This window comes from Juglans microcarpa x Juglans regia, chromosome 5S (assembly GCF_004785595.1).
Source record: "Juglans microcarpa x Juglans regia isolate MS1-56 chromosome 5S, Jm3101_v1.0, whole genome shotgun sequence".
Classification (NCBI taxonomy): Eukaryota; Viridiplantae; Streptophyta; class Magnoliopsida; order Fagales; family Juglandaceae; genus Juglans; species Juglans microcarpa x Juglans regia.
The window spans coordinates 20,931,469-20,951,768 of NC_054603.1; the positions used below are offsets into that span (position 1 = coordinate 20,931,469).

General features: G+C 36.3%; 1 protein-coding gene and 1 long non-coding RNA gene across 2 annotated transcripts; both read left to right on the forward strand.

The window, feature by feature from the left end:
* Positions 1-333: 333 nt before the first annotated feature.
* LOC121267411 lies at positions 334-2,900 on the forward strand. The gene is made up of 3 exons (XR_005940986.1): positions 334-390; positions 480-574; positions 2,854-2,900. It is a non-coding gene; the product is annotated as an uncharacterized LOC121267411 (long non-coding RNA).
* Positions 2,901-7,022: 4,122 nt separating this feature from the next.
* LOC121267413 (calmodulin-7) lies at positions 7,023-9,122 on the forward strand. Its single transcript, XM_041171275.1, has 2 exons — positions 7,023-7,355; positions 8,356-9,122. The coding sequence occupies exons 1-2, from the start codon at positions 7,280-7,282 to the stop codon at positions 8,727-8,729; spliced, it is 450 nt and encodes a 149-aa protein (XP_041027209.1). The 5' UTR covers positions 7,023-7,279; the 3' UTR covers positions 8,730-9,122.
* Positions 9,123-20,300: the final 11,178 nt, after the last annotated feature.

Here is a 20,300-nt window from a genome sequence, read left to right on the forward strand (position 1 = left end):
ATGCTTCCAAAGAAAGTAATCCAATTCCTTTTCTTCCTCGTGCACCCATCGGTCAAGGCAATAAAAAGAGAAGAAAAACCAAAAACTATCCGAAGACATTCTACTCTACCCGTTGACCCTCACCCAAGGAAAAGAAATAAAATTTTTCACTCCCTTTCCAAGCAAGCTAAAGCCAACCCTCTTTTCTTCTCCTCCCTTTTGTTCTTCAAGAAAACAAACTCATCTCATCTCCTTCAAGCTTGTGACTCCATAGCAAGGGACAAAGAAAAATATTTTCCTCTCATCCTCTCGAAGCCATATGAGTATACTCTCTCCATATTCATTTTTGGATTTGCCTCAAAACTTGGAAATAAAGCTTGATTTCATCTTCCAAGTGGTGAAGTATTGAAGGTAATAACCTTTTGGTTTATTCCCTAGTGTGATTTACTTGTGGGTTTCGAATTTCACTATTTTCTTACCCATGATGTTTCGGTTTTGAGGTTTAAAATAGTGATATTGTGTTGCTCTTCATCCACACGGGTTTACCATTATTTGGTCCTCTATCTTGCCTCTTGAAAGAGGCTAAGAGTTTAAGGTAAAAATTCTAATTTGACTAATTTATTTTAATGTGATTTTGGAAGCTCATTAAGTTGTTTTAGCTTGTGTTTTGGTGTAGTTAAATTCCTATATTGCAAATAAATATGTATGCCTTGTTTTTGGCCCAAATCGAATGGTATTATAGTTGTTTTGCTGTGTATTTTCCTATATTTCGAAAATACTATGTTATTACTAAACTTGGTTTAATCATAAGTGATGATTAAAATGATTTTAAATTATATATGTTGGTATTATGTGCCTTGTGTTGAGGTTTGGTTGGTAATCTATTTTTTTAGGATGCTAGAGGTTCGGTTTAGAGGTTTTGCTTGGGTTTTGAAATTTTATATATTGCTTTTGAAAGGTATTAAGTGAGTAAATCATAAGTTTAAGTATTTAAAGGTTTTAAAGTTTCTTAATGGGTGACTTTGCCATACTTTATGCTACTTTAATTTTAATGAGAGGTTTTATCTAAACTAATTAACATATTGTTTATGTGAATAAGTTATAGCTTAGTTAGTTTAGATATAAGAGGTTTTTTGTGTATGATATATTAGGATATGCAAAGCTGTCCAAGTTCCCCTAAGCCCATGTCACGCCATGTCTTGATGTAAAAATAGTCCATTTATGTTGTCCTTTGTTTGGTTAAATTCTACCTAACCCAAGAGTTCAAAATATTACTAAGCTAACATTTTTATAATGAGGGACCACAAGTTGATTTAAATGGCATATTTCTTAAGCTTGTTTAGCCTACTTAAGATGCCTAAATCTATTTTAAAGCCCATTATCGAGAATTCTAGATTTTATCTCCTAATGTCCATAATCCAAAGTGAGCTTGAACCAAATAAACCTTACTTGAAGCCTATAAACTCTTAACTACTTTTCATGCAAGCTTTTTTAAATAGCCTTCCATGGACAGCTAGCATGTCTTAATATTTAAGTTATTTCTATTATAAGTTGAGGTGAGTAGTAGTCATTTGGGTTAATGCTAAGCATAGAAGGGACGTTAGATTGTAATATCGTGGCTTCCTCTTTTAAGGGAATGGCTAAAGAATATTGTATGAGTATTAATACGCTTATGCTATTTATTGGAATAGGACTTATATTGATGATGGAAGTATCGAGGAGCATAGAGGTAAGTAGCTATGACTATGCTTCTTACACCAAGTTCTCTTTATGAAAAAATGTCTCTCTCTCTTATTGCAAATGTTCTTCTAAGAAAAGAGTAAATGAATATAGTATGTACAGGCCCTTTCTTGACAGCTCCTGTTAAGCACCCTATCGATTATAATTGTGTGTATGAGTATAAGGTAATGCATGCACGTAGGTTCTAAGTCATGAGATTTCCATGCATGCTCTCTCAATAAACTTATTGATTATTCCTATATGTAGTATAGCATGAAAATGTATCTTATTCATAAGATTTCATGTGCATCGAATTAAGAAAGATGATGAAAATGTTTTGATTGTAAATGGAAGGAAATGAATGTCTCATGCCTTGTGCTTTAAGTGACGCGAAGAAAGTGTTTTTAAAATACCCCTATGAACTAATGCTTTAAATGACGCGAATGAACGTTTTAAAATGTCCCTATGAACTGAAGCTTTATAGATGCCATGAATAATGATGTTTAAGCTCATGCTTTGAAAATGATGTTTCTTCATGAACGCACTATTAAATGAAAAGATGATGTTAAGTTCATGCTTTTAAATGACTTTTTCCATTAATGAACTGTTAAATGAATTGGACTGAAAGGATTGACATGAACGAATGAAAGAAAGGACTGAATGAATGCATGCTTTAATGTATGAAACTATGTAACGGCCATATGAATGAAAAAGGTATCAAATGAATGGGCAGATTGAAATGCCGGGTAAATAGTAATCGTAGTGCACCCAATACTGCCCCTGACTGAAAATGGATTTCCAACCTATGGCCACGGGCAGAATCCAGGTCCAAAAGAAGACCGCTAACCCTAACACACGGGGCGTAATAGTGTATACCGGCTAAAGAAAGTGAAACGTAAAGTAAAGTTATTTCTAAGAAATGGTTTTGCATGAAAGCAAATAAATGTTTATGCATGAAGGCTAAGAAATGTTTATGCATGAAAGTATGACTTATTTCTTAAACTGTTATACATGAAAGTATTGTCAAGAATTAGCGAAAATGTTTATGTATGCATGTTTCAAAAGAAAATAATAGATGCCTAGTATGTTCACTGCATGGTGTACTACTTATTGAGTATTCGACTCACTTTTGTTTTAAATGTTTTAAACGTCCAGGTAATGATGAAAAGGCTGGGGAGCAAGGCATTACTGGAGAGAGAGAGGCAGACGCTTCGGACCTTGCAACAGACGGTGATGGAAGTGTTGAGACATGTAATTCAAGGCTATATAACCCCGTACATGACAGTTAAGATGCAATGCACTTATTATATTCTAACAATATGCAATAAATCGTAGTGGAATAAGTTATTTAAAAGTTGTACTAGAATAAAACTAATATCCAAACTTCTTCATTCATAACTTTAAATCACATTTCTTAGTAATAGAGTATCAAACTCATTGTTATACTTTAACATAACAAGTATCTTCTAAAAAGGCCTTAACAAAGAAATCATTAAAGTATATTTCTAATCTCGGCTATCTCCAAGTAAGTCATGACTAATTTTGTTCTTTTCTTCAGGTTGAGCTCATCCTTAGCGTTAATCATCATCCCGTTTGGATGTTGAGCTGAGTTGAGTTTTTTTATGAATAATGGTGCATTGAGATGGTGGAGTGAGTTTTGTAGGGTCCACCTAAGATGAGTTTAGATATTAAGATTAGTTTAGATGTATTTATGAAAAATTGAAAAAAGTTGTGGGTCTCACCTATAAATATGTGTTGAGTTGAAAAAGGTTGTGGGTCCTAAGTGTAAAGAGGTTTTGAGTTTAAAAGAGTTTAGTGATTTGAGAATTTGGTATTTAAATGTTAGATTCAGCTTAAAATTAGACTAAACTGAATCTAAATTCTAAATTGGGCCTTATTTAGAAAAGAATAAAGAAAAATGGAAGAGGCTGGCCACTCACAAGGGCCTCATGGGTGGACACCAAAAGCCATTCCCAAATAGCCAACCCTTTGGATCTGGAGCACTCAAAGTGGCAAATGGAGGGACCATCATGTGGGTTGCTCCCACCAAGGGTGGTGGCGCTTGGATAGCTGCACTTTGGGAGCATGTATGGCCACCCCTTGTGGGTGGCCAACCTCATTTCTTTCTTTGTCTCCTTTTTAATAAATTGATTTATTTTGTATTTTAATTAAATTTATTTTTGACATTATTTAATATGTTTATTTATTTTTTCTAACACTTTTAACTAAACTTCTTTTTTTGAATAAAAAATTGGTTTTATAATTTTTTTAGTTATGTGTTCTTAAAGATCTTTTGATTTTATTTACAAAATCTTATGTTTTTTTTTTTAAGTTGGTTTATTTAAAATTATTTTTCTATTTAATATGTTGACTGTGTATTTTTTAAAAGAAAAATCTAAAATTAAGATGTTTACACCGTCCAACCCAAAGATAAGAAATTAACTTTTTCATCATAAACAATCACTCACACAATCAAAACTTCTATTTGTTTCTAAAAATTTGATGGTGGTTGCCAAATGATACAACTTACTACCAACTCCAATCAAGACTCAAAAATTGGAATCGGGTTTGGAATCGGATAAGGACCGATTCAATGAATCAAGCGATTCGTTTCAACAATTAGACGATTCATGATAATTTTGAGTCGGTTACTTCAATGATAATAAAAAAATATTAAAAATCATATATAATGCAAATTCAACCATTATATATCATGTACAAAAGAGTATAAAATATAAATTTATTAACTAGTTTAAAAATATGATATGAATCTAAATTCAATTGTCCACATTTTTTTACCTCATATAAAAATAAGATAAAGACCATTAAGTTATAAGCACATGGCAAATGTGGTAAATTATGCACAATCAAAAATTTAATATAAAATATACATTCATCTCTTAATTTTTTTGTTCAACTAAAGAAAATAAACAACTACATATTTCACCTTTAAATTTTTCTAAGATTCTTATTGAACACAATGATGAAAAAGTTAATATATGTTTAGTTCTTTCACATTTTGTACAAGAAATTAAAAAAAAAAAAAAAAACTCAGTCGTAAAACAATATAAAAATAAATACAATTTTCCATCTGTCTAAAATCGGTTACAATTGGTCGGAATCGGCATGAATCGGTCGATTGAAGTGATTCAATGAACGATTCAAAAAGTTCACTAAAATAATTTCGATTTCTTACCAATTCAATTTGAATCGACTGAATCAACCGTAATCGAATTATTTTTTCGAGCCTTGACTTCAATAACCTCTCAACGTAGCAGCGGTCCAAATAGTAATTAAAACAAGTTTAAATAATTAGCATTAGGGTTTTAAAAGTTTAGGGTTCATATTATAAAGTTTAAGAAAATTTTTTTTAAAATAATTTAATTTAGTGTGACTTAAATTAGGACAATGCTAGGGTGCGCTCCAAATATGCACACAAGTGCAAATGGATTTTTTTCTCTTTTGTTTTTTTTCCTTTTTCTTTTAAACAATTTGTAAACATCATTAACTATTCAGAAAAAAATATATATAAGTTCATTAATAATCACTTTTTTAATCATTAAAAATAAATATATAAGTGGATATATTTAATAGACACATTTAAAAGTTATACTATCATTTTCTTTTAATTTATTGTAAAGTTGGTATAATCACCACGTGATGGTGTGCAAGCGTGTAAAAGTCACCTTTACACAATTATACTAAAGATGAACTTTTTTTTTTTAAAAAAAAAAAAATAGGAACTCTATATACAAATGTCACATATCCTACTATAATTAATTATGATATGAAAGGCATGTGTTATATCATGGTTTTTTTTTTTTTTTTTTTTTGTAATTTACACTAATAAGATCCTAATATATCATTTGAAATTTAGCCCTAACTACTAATTCGAAACATTTTAAAGTTTAGACCTCATATACCAATTTATAAAAGAAAAATGATTTGTGTATAAATTAGGATGCTGTGTTTTTTAAAAGTGAAATAGCTTGAATTAGAATGCTTTATTGCATTTTGGAAAATGAGAGAAAAAAATTAAATAAAAATTGTATAAAGTTAAAAAAATTGTTTGAATATAATTTTTCAATATTACTTTTGTTTTAAAATTTGAAAAAATTGTATTATTTTTTGTGTTTTATTTGGAAGTTTGAAAAAGTTGTATGGAGTAACTTGAGTTTTGTATTTGGATATAGGTAATGATTAGATGAAAAAATTAAAAATTTGAAATTGAAAATTATTGTGTTTTAATGATATTTGGGAAGGAAAATCTGAAAATAATTCAGTGTCCAAACTTGGCCTAAATCCACAATAAAAGGCTGGCTAGTTTGGGAATACAAGTATTTTCAGCTATTTTCAAATATTTCTAAATATTTCTTTTCCAAACATCACTCAAACACAAAACAATTTTTAATTTCAAATTTTCAACTTTTTTATCTAATCATTGCAAATTTTCCAAACTTCCAAACAAAACGTAGGATTCAATACAACTTTTTCAAATTTCAAAACAAAAATAATATTAAAAATAATTTTTAAATAATTTTTTAACTTTATAATATTTTTATTTAACTTGTTTTTTCTCATTTTACAAAATATAATAAAAACATGTTAATTCAAAATATTTTATTACTATTCATAAATAATTTCATTACTATTTACAGATATTCTAAGATATTATAAGTATTCAAATAATCTTAAAAATAATTTTTTTTTTTTTTATAGAGCAGAATATCTTATTTTATATAAAAAAAAAACCCTCGTCAATCTTATTTTATAAAAATAATTTTTTTATTGTTCTAGATTTATCTATTTTTTTAAATATATATATATATATATATATATATATATATATATATATATATATATATATATATATGCACAAAAACTTCAGACTTCAGATATCTGTTTCTCATAACATCTCTCTTCTTCCACTTGCCCTCAAGGTGCCAGTCAACGCGAGACAAACAGGGAGATCACAAGCCACTCTCTCCGCGTCCAAACAGCGTACGAACCATGTTTTCTTTTCAATTTCATTGTTATTACTAATAAATACCGAAAACAAAACGAAACGGTTAAAAAACAAACGAAAAAACAGAAGGCGCAACGCGAATTGCTGCTCTGTTCCGACAAAAACGCTAATTTATTTTGTTAATGAAAAATTCTTTTCATTAATTACTATTTAATATCTCATATCTTTTATCTTTATATTCTATAAAAAAATATTCTTATACTTTATAAACAAAAGAAAACTGTAAATGATGAATAGAATTTCTCTAGCCTAATATGTGTTTTTTTTGTATTTTTAATAATTTTGGAAGAATCTAATACTATACCCAAAGGTGCACAGGCCATTCATGGACCCTACGCTTCTGGGTCTCTGATCTATTTGATCATTCTTGATCTTCTACGTGGCAGCATCTAGTAGATCTTTTCGTCAATACTTGGTTGATGAAAACGTTAACTCTCTGTTAGTGCATATAAAACGGCAGCTTTTATAGTTTCATCCTCCCTTTCTTTTCCTTCTATTAGAAATATCCTCCGCCTTACAAAAAGACAAGAAAGCACCGAATTTTGGAGAAGAAGAATGGCGGACCAACTCACCGATGACCAGATCTCTGAGTTCAAGGAGGCCTTCAGCTTGTTCGACAAGGATGGCGACGGTCGGTCTCTTTCTCTCTCCCTGTATGGATGAATCTGATGTTTATTTCCTTTTGGTTTGTGTCAGATCTAGTTCTTATGAACTTGTTCGTTGTTTCTAAGGATTTATGTGGATCTCGTTTTATCTGCGCTTTTGTATCATGTATCTTCCGTTTCTATGTTCTTTATCCTTTTTTTTTAACCTTAATTTTATTCGGCTCCATAGTAATAAACCTTAATTTTTCTTTCCGTCTTAAGGATTTCTCTCTCTTCGTTTCTCTATGTTTCCCTTTCTTGTACCGTGTCTGATCTGAGCTTTTTTAATTGATAATTATTCACCGTTTGCTAGCTGGGGGAAAAATTGAGTGGGAATAAAAGAGATCAACGATGTAAGAGATTGAATCTCAGATGTGTTTATTGTTTGGAAGACAACAATTTTCTAAAAGGTTTTAATCACCCGACACTTCGGCATTTATTCTTTAAAAGAGGAAAGAGTTGCGGAGATCATGCGGTTATAGGAACATGAGATCTGCCAGTGTGCCCATGTTTTTCCTATGCTGTCGAGATTTGTTGTATTGTGGTTTATTGATATATAGCAGTGTTCGAAAGATTTGAAGAGACTGTGATCTGCCTTGTTCTTGCTGCATGTTTTTCATTTTCACAGATTCATCTACTGCGTAACCTGATACAATTATTTTTAACAACACGCTCACGGGCGTGATGTTGTGCATAAAAAATTGATGTTCCATGATCGATTGGGTGCCTCTTTCTGATTAATAATTCAAGGGCACGTGTGATCTTGCACTTTCAATTTCATTGCTTTACACTTTGGATGACTGGTGTTCTTGTTAAATTTCACTTGTATTATGTTTTGAAACTTCTATTAGGTGTTGAAAATGGTAGGTATATTTCAGACAGTGGTATGGGTGATTGGCAACTTGGCAAGTTAGCCTCTATGAGTTTGGTGGTAGATTCTCTGACAAGAATAATTTGAAATTTATCTTTGAGCTTAATGATTTGCAGGTTGCATCACTACCAAGGAGCTTGGGACTGTGATGAGGTCGCTCGGCCAGAACCCAACTGAAGCAGAGCTCCAGGACATGATCAATGAGGTTGATGCTGATGGCAATGGGACCATTGACTTCCCTGAGTTCCTAAACCTCATGGCCAGGAAGATGAAAGACACTGACTCAGAGGAGGAGCTTAAAGAGGCCTTCCGGGTTTTTGACAAGGATCAGAATGGGTTCATCTCTGCTGCTGAACTGCGCCATGTGATGACCAATCTTGGGGAGAAGCTCACTGATGAGGAAGTCGATGAGATGATCAGGGAGGCTGATGTAGATGGTGATGGCCAGATAAACTATGAGGAGTTTGTCAAGGTGATGATGGCCAAGTGATCAGTCTGTCTCCACCAAAAACCGTAATGAAAATTATCTTCTTTTATAACCAAAAAAAAAAAAAAAAAAAAAAAAAGGGGTAGAACAGGGTTGACAATATGATGCGCGGGCTTCTAGTTAAACCTCAATCTTCATTTTCATCCGCCTTTACAGTGAGTATAGTGTTAGTAGCATGTTCTGCTGGTGGTGGTGGAGGAAGAAGAATGTTCTATTTCTATCCTTAAGATTGTCTTGCGAGTCTTTGCAGTTTTTGTCCCCTTTTTTATTTGTTTCTTTTAGTTGGCTTGTGAACCTGATTTACCTGGACGATTCAATGTTCATTGTTGATTGAATGACTTGTTGTATCGGTGGTACTCCTTTTATATCTCAGGATCCAAATTAAGATAGTCTCCATAAGAAGTGTGTGAAATTGTTAGGTCTGGTTTGGTTTTACAAATTTTTGAAACTATCTCATTCCATCTTATCTCATTTCAATATTTAAACATCATTCAAACATAAATATTTTTCGTCAAGATCTTTTAGATTAATTGGCAACACTTTGGTTTCTTTCTAAGAGAACTATGGATCAAATTCTCCCTTCTTCACGTATAAAAAAAAAAAAAAAATAAATATTTTTTAATTTTAAATTTTTAAATATCAACTTTTTTATTAAATTATTAGATAATTACTTAATTATTATAATTTTTTTAAATTTTCAAATAAAATATAAAAAATAACTTAATTTTTTAAAACAAAATTAAATATTAAAAAATTATATTTTAATTTTTTTTAACTTTATAATTTTTTTCTTTAATTTTTTGCTTCTCATTTTTTAAATTCTCATAAAATATTTTACTTAAATTATTTTATTATCATTTACTGATTTTTCATTTCATGTATATAACAAGCGAGGCTTGAGGCATGCCAATTGGTGAGTTTTTAAGCTCCAAGGGAATCTAGTATTCCGAGCTTAGCACCCTTGGATCGTACAATTTTCCCTCCGAATCCTCCCGATCGTCCCTCCATACACCACCTTCCCCATCCAATCTGTGTCGAACCTTAGGAACGGAAACCATGCAATCCAGTTGAGACACGTCACCAAAAGTAGAATCCTCATTGGCCTCTGTAACCCCTTGAAAGTGCTCCACATTTTGCTGAAAAAGGGTACCCTAGCTAACTCCATCACCCTTTCCTCCTCTTCGGTGACATTCTCCGGCTTCGGTTGCGAAGAAAGCACTCTTTCTTTCACTAAAGTGAGAGCCATGATGGTTATCGCCTAGAGCAACGCAATGGAAAGGAAGAAGCAACTCTTGAGGTTTGTGCATGTTGTTGGAGAGATCAGCCAAGAGGGCACGGCAAGGGCCCTGCAACATGTTGTTATAGACGTTAAGAACCCAAAAGCCTACCATGAAGAAGATGATGGCATGGGATCTCGTGGGTTTATCCACATGGTTGCCGAAAAGGTGACCGAGGTCCGCGGCGTAACTGATGAGAAAGACCGCTATCACTATGAAGCAGGCCTTAGCTACTATGAAGGGACGGCGGTGATTAAAGCGAGTCATTGGACTCGTCACGACGTAACGGTCGAACACCAGTCCCTCGAGTTGTCGACCCAACGGTTGAACACAACGGACTCTCCCAGCGGGCTCACCCAGTAGACTATCCTAACAGACATTCCCAATGGGCTCACTCGGGCTCTCCCAGCAAGCTCACCCAGACTCTCCCAGCGAACTATTCCAACGGACATTCCCAATGGGCTCTCCCAGCGAGCGCACCCAAACTCAGCTAGTGGGCATGCGCTGGACCAACGGGCATGCGTGGACTTTCCCCAATAGGCACGTCCGAACTCTACTTAGTGGGCACATCCGGACTATTTTAGTCAAGCCTCAACAGTAACAAATCTCCAACCTTCGCCCTGCTTCGACAAAGTAATTCAACACGGACAAGTGCCTTGCACCACAAGCCAGTCATTTGGCTGGCCACGATGCATTGGCTAAGGGCCAGAGCCCCCCGAGCTCTGCCCCTTCACAACCAGTTGGACAAGAGTCACTTAACTCGCCGATCTTCGTGTAATGCGAGGTCACGATGCATTGGCTAAGGGCCAAAGCCTCTCGAGCTTTCCCCTTCACAGCTAGTCAAACACAAGTCCCTTGACTTGCCGACCTTCGTGCACAATAAGCCTAGTCCCTCGGCTGGCCACGATGCATTAGTTAAAGGCCAGGGCCTCCCGAGCTTTGCCCCTTCACAGCCAGTCTGGCACGAGTTCCTCTACTTGCTGACTTTCGTGCCACAAGTCGAGTCTTTAGACTCACCATGGTGCATAACCACTACTAGCGGGTCACCTTCGGGAATGAACCTTTGGAGTTAATAGGCCTCCAAGCTCCACAACCGCCTAGTGTGGGTTACCTTCGAAAACGAGCACATGGGCTCGGAAACTGCATAAAGCGGACCCAGGGGGTCGACGGGCCCTCTGACCGCTTTGCGTGAGTTACTTTACACAAAGTCCAACACTAACAACAAATCCAAAACAAAGGCATCAAACAAACATACACTTTACAAAAAACAACAAACATTTGAGCTCTACGCTCGCACCATACGATGTCGAGCTAGCGTCCCGCCTCATCCAAGCTTCGTGTTCGCACCTCACGCGGTCAAGCCAACCTCCCGCTGCATCCGAGCTCCACGCTCACACCATACACGATCAAGCTAGTCTCCCGCCGCATCCGAGCTCCGCGCTAGCACCATATGCGGTCGAGCCAATCTCCCGCCACATTCGTGCTCCTTGCTCGCATCATACGTGGTCGAATACACCCCTGCTTGAATTCGCCCTTAGAGTCATTTATTACTTAACAAAAGTGGATTATTTTGTTTTCTTGTTGACGACTTTTGTGGCATATTTTATCTTAAAAATTCTTAAGGACTTTTGTTAGAACAAATTGCCCTTAAGAATCGTGGGCTTCAGTGGAGGGATAAAATGTCACAACCCATAATTGGGCCTAGGCTACCACTAGGGACAAGGGGGAAACAAGAAAGGAGAGACATGAGAGCATGCAAGTGTTAGGAGGGGTTAGAGGCTTGAGAGAGCAAGTCAGACATGCCTAGGGTCAAGTCACCTCATGGCAGGGGGGATCAGAAAAATGGGGAGGGACCATATGACTTTAAAAGGATCTTCTTCTCCTGCGACATGGATGAACTTCGACTTCTTACTCTTCTTCTTCAACTCGGGAAAGGAGCGCTCTAGTGGGATTTTCTTTATCAACAAGTGGATCTCTAGCTTTCTTTGTACAGTAAGATGTGAGGGACCAGGATTGACTGTAAACAAATACATTATAGTGGAAACTCCCCTCCCTAAACCCCTGTGGACGTAGGCTTAGTGTCAAACTATGTAAATCTTTGTGTCTCTCTCTCTTTATTTTCTCTACACTTATTTGCCATAGATGTACGCACCGTTACCATACAGCTGCAACGAAACACTATCGGGGGCTCCAAGTAACACCAATCAAGGCCTAGTCAACTCAGTGGGCCGGGAATGACTCTTTTTCTCATTCTGGCATATTATGCAATTTTTTTAGCACCAACATTGGCGCCGTCTATGGGATTCGTTTCACTTTTTAAGCCGGAGGTGGGAGAATGACGATTTTTCGGCATGCTGGATAATTACCGGACAAATAGATAACATTCTCCTGAATAAGTATTCTTAGCTTTTTAAATTTTTACATTTATAAAAAATGTCGCTACAGAAAATGGGCGAGTAAATCTTTTCTCACCCAGGCGAGGAATCGAGTTCCTCACCATTGCACTCAATTCACTCTAATGAAATATGCAAAAAGTAAGCACGGTAAGGACCGCTAGAGTAAAAGTCACACGGCCCATACACTAGTGGGCAAACATTGTGCACTTAAGCACAGTAGCACACTAGCATTGTACCCCACATGCACAGTAGCACACAAGCACTGTACCTCACATGCACACTAGCACACAAGCACTGTACCCCACGTGCACGTTCACCATGCATGCATGCTCGAATATTGTGTACGGGGCACGGTGAGGTGCGCCCAGAGCTCGCGGCGCCACGCAGCGAGCCAAGTTGACCCGCTAGCAGTCACCACTCACACTGCCGGCGATTTCTGGCTCCACAACCAAGGGCCTCGCCGGGGGGTCATGAACAGTGCACCTTATGCGCACAACCCCGTGCGCACAGAGACCATGGCATGGCTCCATCGTACCACGGCAGGAGAGGGAGTCGACGTCCACCACATGGGTCGTCGGCGTTGTCTGCCTCCACCGACATCTCACTGACCACCCCTTAGTGGTGGTAGCTCTGCCGGGATAGCCACATGTGTGACCTCGCATATGGGAGAAAACACAAAAGCCCAGCCCTGCCAACACCTGGTCGAGCTGCCTGCGACCACCCAGCGGCTCGCCAGCACTGTCTGCTAACCATGGGGTGGTTCCCGAGCACCCCAGCCAACCAGCGGTGGTCGTTGGTTGTGCACGCAGTGCACACAATGTGCAACAACAAGCATGGCAAGCTCACAGCACTGCCGTGAGCACTGTGTTTCAGTCGGCGGCCACCACTTGGACTGCTGACACCTTTTGCCACCCTAGAGGTGGTGCCTGGACTGCCATGGCAAGTGCGAGGTGGCCCCCAATCTAGCAACAAGCATACACCATGACCCAACAGTAGGGCCATCATTGGCCAACTCCTCAACCACCTAGTGGCCAGCTCCACCTTAGCTTGGCGACCACCTCTCAGCAGCGAACATGCCCTCCTCCTCTACCCCTTAGCTCAGCGAGCCACCCATCCTCCTAGTTGCAGGGCTCGGAAGGACTCAGACCACCTGCATGGCACAACTTGGCTTTGACTAGTCACCTGCAGTGCTCAGGCAGGACTGCAACGAGCACTCCTCTGCTTTGGGCCTTCCACGACCACCCCATGGAGGGCAACACCTCCACTGCACGAGAGCAACCTACAAACTCTCCTCAAGTTGGGCCACCACTTTAGCACGAGAATGAGCTGCACTGAGCTCTCCTCAGCTTGGGCAGCACCTCCATCACACGGGAGCAACTTGCAAACTCTCCTTAGCTCGGGCCACCACCTCAGCACGAAAGTGAGCTGGACCGAGCTCTTCTCAGCTTGGGCAACCACCTCAATTGCATGAGACTCGGACGCCACTACACAATGCTCAGACAAAGTCCCCATTTGCATGGGACTCAGATGCCATTGCACAGGGCTCGGACGAAACTCACTTATTGGGCTAGGACAGTGCCCCACTTGTAGGGCTCGCACAGTGTCGTGCTTGCACAGCTGTGAGAGTGCCCCAATTGTAGGGCTTGGGTGGGACTCACTTGCACGGCTCGGACTGTTCCTCACTTGCTTAGACATAGTTCCTCGGTTGCACGAGACTTGTTGGACCCCACGTTGAGTCAAACTTACATGTCCCATGCAATGGTGCTCACGGATTCTAAAAAAAAAAGAAAAAGAGAGAGAGAAGGGAAGAGGAGCAAACAAAGGTGAAGCGATAGACAATTGCGGACAATTTTCGGTCAAGTAAAAATTGACTACAAAAACTAAAAACTTCCCGGTATTGTCTCTCTCAAAATTTGTGTCAATTTATTTCTACTGACAAAACCGCTTCCTGGGATTTGGAGCACCGGCCATGTAGGCAGGCCCGAGTGTGGCCCAAACGTCCCAATATAACCATCAAGACAAATTTATTGGCACTAACGCGCATGCGGACACGGTCACCTCACTCGGCGGGCAACTTCCCGACAGTTAACAAACAGTGTTTTAAGCGTGTGCCATGCATGTGAAATGTGCACCATGCATGAGCTCTGCATGGAACACGTAGTGGAGAACAAGGAATAACCCTGCCCCATGCAATGTGCTCCACCAACTTGCTTACCCAAGTGTGTCCGACCGATTTCAGTCAAGCCTCAACAGTCACACATCTCCAACCTTCGCCATGCTCCGACAGAGCAATTTAGAAAGAAGGAGGGACATGAGAGCATGTGTCAGGAGGGGTCATAGGCCAGAGAGAGCAAGTCAGACACGCCAATGGTGAAGTCACCTCATGGCAGGTAGGATCAGAAAAAGGGGAAGGGACCAAATGAGATGTGAGGGACTATGAGTGACTGTAAACAAATACATTATAGTGGAAACTCACCTCCCCAAACCCCCGTGGACGTAGGTTTAGTGCCGAACCACGTAAATCTTTGTATGTCTCTCTCTTTATTTTCTTTACACTTATCTTCCATGGACGTACGCACTGTCACCGTACAGCCGCACCAGAATACTATTGGGAGCTCCAAGCAACACCGATCAAGGCCTAGTTAACTCAGTAGGCTTACTAGCTTTATGTGAACCTTGGCACTATGTCATGATGGTTATGATGGTCGTGGTTTAGATGTCACATGCGTGGACAAGATTCACCATGGTTGTTATTTTGTACATACCTAGGATTCTTGTAATATTTTTGTGATATATGTGTATGATGCTACTTTGTTTGATAGTGAATAAATGATGTGGTAATCATGTTAATTGATGTAAGATTTTATATTGAAAATTTGAGAATTTTTGACTTATAGTAGGGGTATTATTCACATGGTGTGCCCTCCGATTGTCCACCCCTAACCTATAGTAGGGACGAAGCCAGAACTTTTGTACAAAAAGATTCTTGTAGTTCAAAGATAGCTTAGAAGTGGACATAAAAATATAATAGATTAGCGATAAGTTTGAATTTACAATAATAATAAAATTAATATTAATTATGCTATTGAACTCGACATTATTTCAACGAGTAAAGGTTAGGAATTATCGTGTGTATTAAATCTTCTATCAATTTCCTTTACAATATAAACTGCCAAATAATCTGTAAGGAAATCATCATTCATCTTATTTTGAGATATTTTCTTAACAATGATTTAACTTGTGATTTAAGTTTTTAACTTATCTATATCGTTGAATCTAATTTTTTAAAATAACAAATTAAATTAAATTTAAACAAATTACAAGATAATGTGCAAAAATAATTAATTAACTATCTGTACAACCGAATAGGCCAAATAAAAAATTTTAAGCTTACATAAATCAATAAACGCATACATCATTATTTATAAGAAATATAACATATTTGGGATTGGAAAACATTCACATCTAGTATTGAAGAAAATTGTTTCAAGTAATTTTATTTTAAAAACTCAAAAAATGTTAAAGGTAACAAAGATAAAATGCTGCTTTTCTTTTGCAGCAGGAGACTTACGACATATATAAAATGTAAATTATAATAGAAATATTTTAATTATAAAATAAATTATATAAAAATAAATTTATAAATTAAAATAAATTTATTTTTATATAATCTCGTGTCTATCATTCCCATATGAATATTATCTTCTTTGATTTTTTTTTTTTCTTTTAATGCTTTAACCATATCTTGTGAAAAAATTAATAGAACCTGTCAGAATCTTTGGGGGCCTAGCACCTGTAGGTTCGTCCCGGCCGATGACTATGCTTATGGTGATTTGACCAGTCTTTCCACGTTCTATGGTTATAGTTAGTCTTTTTAATTTCGTACCGTATCGACCAAAATTTTCTATACCGATTCAGTGGTTAATACAAGTATCATATGTATTTCGTATCAACTCAAATATCGATCGTATCGGCTTATATTTCAGCTTATACCAACTTGTATTTCGACCTGTATCGGTTGATATTTCAGCCTTCAATTTTTATTTTTATTTTTTCAAACTATAAATTTATTTTTTGACCCTCAATTCAGATTAAGTTATTTATAATTTATATATATATGTATATGTATTTATATATAATTTATTCATATATCGACTATCTCGAAACGGTATACGAAATGGTACTGGTACTGAAATATTTAATTCCAGTACCTTGACCGGTACGACATCCGGTATGGTATTTAAAACATTGATTCTAATAAAAATAGAAAAAATCATTTTCATTAGTAATTATTCATTATCTCATACTTCATACTCTATATTCCTGTATTATCTAAAAACACTCTCATACTATATAAAAAAATTTATAGGTATGGGGTGTAGAAGTAAATAGTAGCTGATGCATAATAAATTTCATAAAAAAATAGCGAAGAAAATGATTTTAGGCACGGGTTGAATATAAAAAATGTTTCTTCTTATTTTATCTTAGTGTCGTTTAGATAATAAGTTGAAATGAGATAAGTTGAGATATGAAATTTGAATAAAATATTATTAGAATATTAGTTTTTAATATTATTATTGTTTTGAGATTTGAAAAAATTGAATTATTTATTATATTTTGTGTAAAAATTTAAAAAAATTAAAATGATAATATAAAATAAAATTAAACACTTTTTATATCCAAACCGGACTTTACTTCGTTACTCAGGTGCCTCCTCGTATTCTTTTCACTACTTGAGTCCCATTACTTAGAAAATGGAGTAACAACTATAAGAAATTATTTATAATTTTTCTTAGTGTGTAAGCTCCACACATTTCTTTTTAAATTAGTAAATTTAAACTCTATATAAAAAGATTAATTCTTTAATATATAGTGAGTCTCGCTTTTTCAAAACAGAATACGTGAAATTTATTCATTCTAAAATTATATATAACATTATTATGCCTGTGCATTAGCCCGCTCAAGAGAAATTTTGGCCCGACCCGTCATAGCCCGCAACAGTGCCCAGGGCAATATAATCCCATTCGTGTCAGGAAAAAATAATCGGGTTTTTTTTTTTTTTTTTTTTTTTTTTTTTTTTTTTTTTTTTCTTCCTAACCCCCATTTGTACAGAGTCACATACGCCCAATCTTGTAAAACCCTAATGCATCCGGATATAACAGATTTTTTTTTTTTTCTTTTTGCTACATAAAAGAGTACAAAAAAATCATAATTTAAAGGAGTACATTAAATATCATAATTTAAAAGAGTACAACAAATGTTATAATTTGAAGTAGTACAATTTTTAACAACAAATATAGAATGTGCAGACCATAAGCCTTTACAATGCCTAAATCAATGTGGATGGCTCTTGTTTTGGGCTGCTTTGTTTTTGACCTCTTCCCACCAGCTTTTGTATCAGACTTACTAGTTCAATTTCATTGACTTCAGTTTTTTCCTAATTATCTGCATGGTAGAGGTGTCTTAATTCTAATCACATCAGTCTGCACAGTAGCCTTCCAGTTTATCTCACAACTGAATGACGAAAATCCATATCTTATAAATAACATACAAAAAGAAAAAAAAAATTAGACTGAAGTTAGGAACTCCAACTCACTGACTGCAGTTCTTGGGATTGTGGGAATTTAACTGTAACACCTCCTTCTTATAGACTAGGAGTGTCACATATTTTTCTTAAAATAAATCCGACAAGAGATCTCATATTTCATAAATAAAATTAAAAATCTATTTTTTGTAAAAAAAGGTCTAATAAAATGTTTTCTAAAAACATTAAATGAATAAATTGAATAATATTTATGACATAAAACAATTTCATTCTAAAAGGTTTAAAACTAAATCAACTGATCTTTCTAATCCTGGTCTTTCTGCTCGTATTCATTATTCTCACCTGGGTGGTTAAAAAACATAAAAATAAACTAAAATGAGTCGAAGACTCAGCAAGAAATCCATCACAACGTAAACATAATAAACAAAAGGTTTTCATAAAAGTTTTCATGCTGAGAGCTTAAAATTCATGACTGTTCATACTGATGCTTATCCTATGCATGACTGATTTATCTAAATTAACTGACTGATCTGACTTAGCTGACTGATCTGATTGATTTATTTGATTTAACTGATTTATCTGACTAGCCAACACACTTAACTCTGTGTACGAGGTTGTGCACTGGTCCCATGTCCCGCGGTCGCTAGGGGAGTCGCTTATAGTATTCTGGCATACTATGGTGGACCACGCTTGAGCCCGTGGCTTGCACACCTACCCTAAAACTGAACTGCATTGGTACCATGCATCTGAATGACCATTTGATTAACAGATTTGATCTTATCTTGCACTTGAATTTAAGATAGCTTACGTGTCTTATACACATGAGATGCATGACATAATACATACATAATTATAATTTCTGAATTTGAACATGATGTGGAATGACATGATCGTATGCTATGCTGGATAACATGTTTGCATATGACACGAGTGGTTCATAAATAATGGCTGTCAATGAACTGGCTTGAATAATACTTATATATAAGATGAACTGTGATGATCGTAATTTATGATCAAATTACTTACCTCGATGTGCTTCTTCTTTAATATCATTTCGTAACTCGACACCTATACGCAATAATAACTATCACTAAATCTTTTTGGGAACAATATGTACTAATATCTTAATTAAATTCACATCGTATAACATAATCAAATAAATATTCTGTTTATCACAAAAATCAATGAATACTGATATCTTAAATTATTTACAATACTAATAGCATATTTTTACTTTCAAAATATAACTTAGTATAATACTTTGAGATATAATCAATTCTATTAAAATAAGTAATAAAAACCTTAATTCTTAAAATAGGTTTCCTTTCTTAGCAAAATTATTAAATCTTATAAGAAACCTAATAAATATTAATATTGTTTAAATATTCTTAACATAATAATTTTATTAAAATTCTATTAAATAGACAAAGGAATATTAACAAAATATTAGGCTCAATAATATATTTTAAAACATATTTCAAATTCTTTCAACACTTTCTTATAAAAATGAGCATTTGACAAATATATTTATTTAATAAAATTAAACTCAACTTCAAATAAAATGACATAATAATATTCATAATTAACATATACTTAAACGTAAGGTTATAAATGTAATTATACTTAAAACACTCCTTCAAGATACTATGGGAAGGGATTAAAAGGGCATAAAAGTAATCTCATTGCACTTAGTAAATTAAGAACTAGAAGCAACTAATATTATGAAGAGAAACACAGAGCAACGGCTAGAGGCGTGCGAGGCAGGGGACTCACCAAAAGAAGAAACTGACGTGCGGCGGCTCTGGGTGGCTGGTAGGGGTCACGACGGCGCGACTGGGTGGTCCTCTGGGCAGGGAGGTGTGACGCCGAGATAGGAAGCGAGAGTTACAGAGGGAGAGTTCTGTTAAGCCGAAAACAACTGAGAGAGAGAGAGGAGGCTGGTGGCGGTCGTGGGCTTACCGGGAAGATGTGGGTTCGACGGGATATAATCGGCCGGCGCTTTCTGTGACGCCTAAGCTGTCCCCGGCAAAGGGTGGTGGCGGAACAACCTGGACTGGTAGCGTCGAGGTGCTCGGCAAGAAGCCACCACGTGGCTTACGTGTGACAGTGCTTGGAGGTTGCCACGGAGGGGCTACGGTTTCTCTGTTTTTTGGTGGTTGCTCAACAGTGGTTGGCAAGGGCTGTGAAGGAGGGAGGGTGGTGGTTGGTGCCGTGTGGGTTCGAAGCTGGGCTACTCTATATGGTTCTCGGTGCAGCTTTGCGGCAGCGCCTAGTTTGGGTGCTCTGTTTTGACGTGTAGAAGAAACTTGATTTCCTATGGGGAGGTTCTGACCGTGAGGTATTGTGGGTGTGTTGA

What these genes read in the sequence shown, in the direction of transcription:
- LOC121267413 (XM_041171275.1), top strand. Translation starts at nt 7,280, where the DNA reads ATGGCGGACCAACTCACCGATGACCAGATCTCTGAGTTCAAGGAGGCC. An exon ending in GTTCGACAAGGATGGCGACG is followed by an intron (nt 7,356 to 8,355) that starts GTCGGTCTCTTT and finishes AATGATTTGCAG; the next exon opens with GTTGCATCACTACCAAGGAG.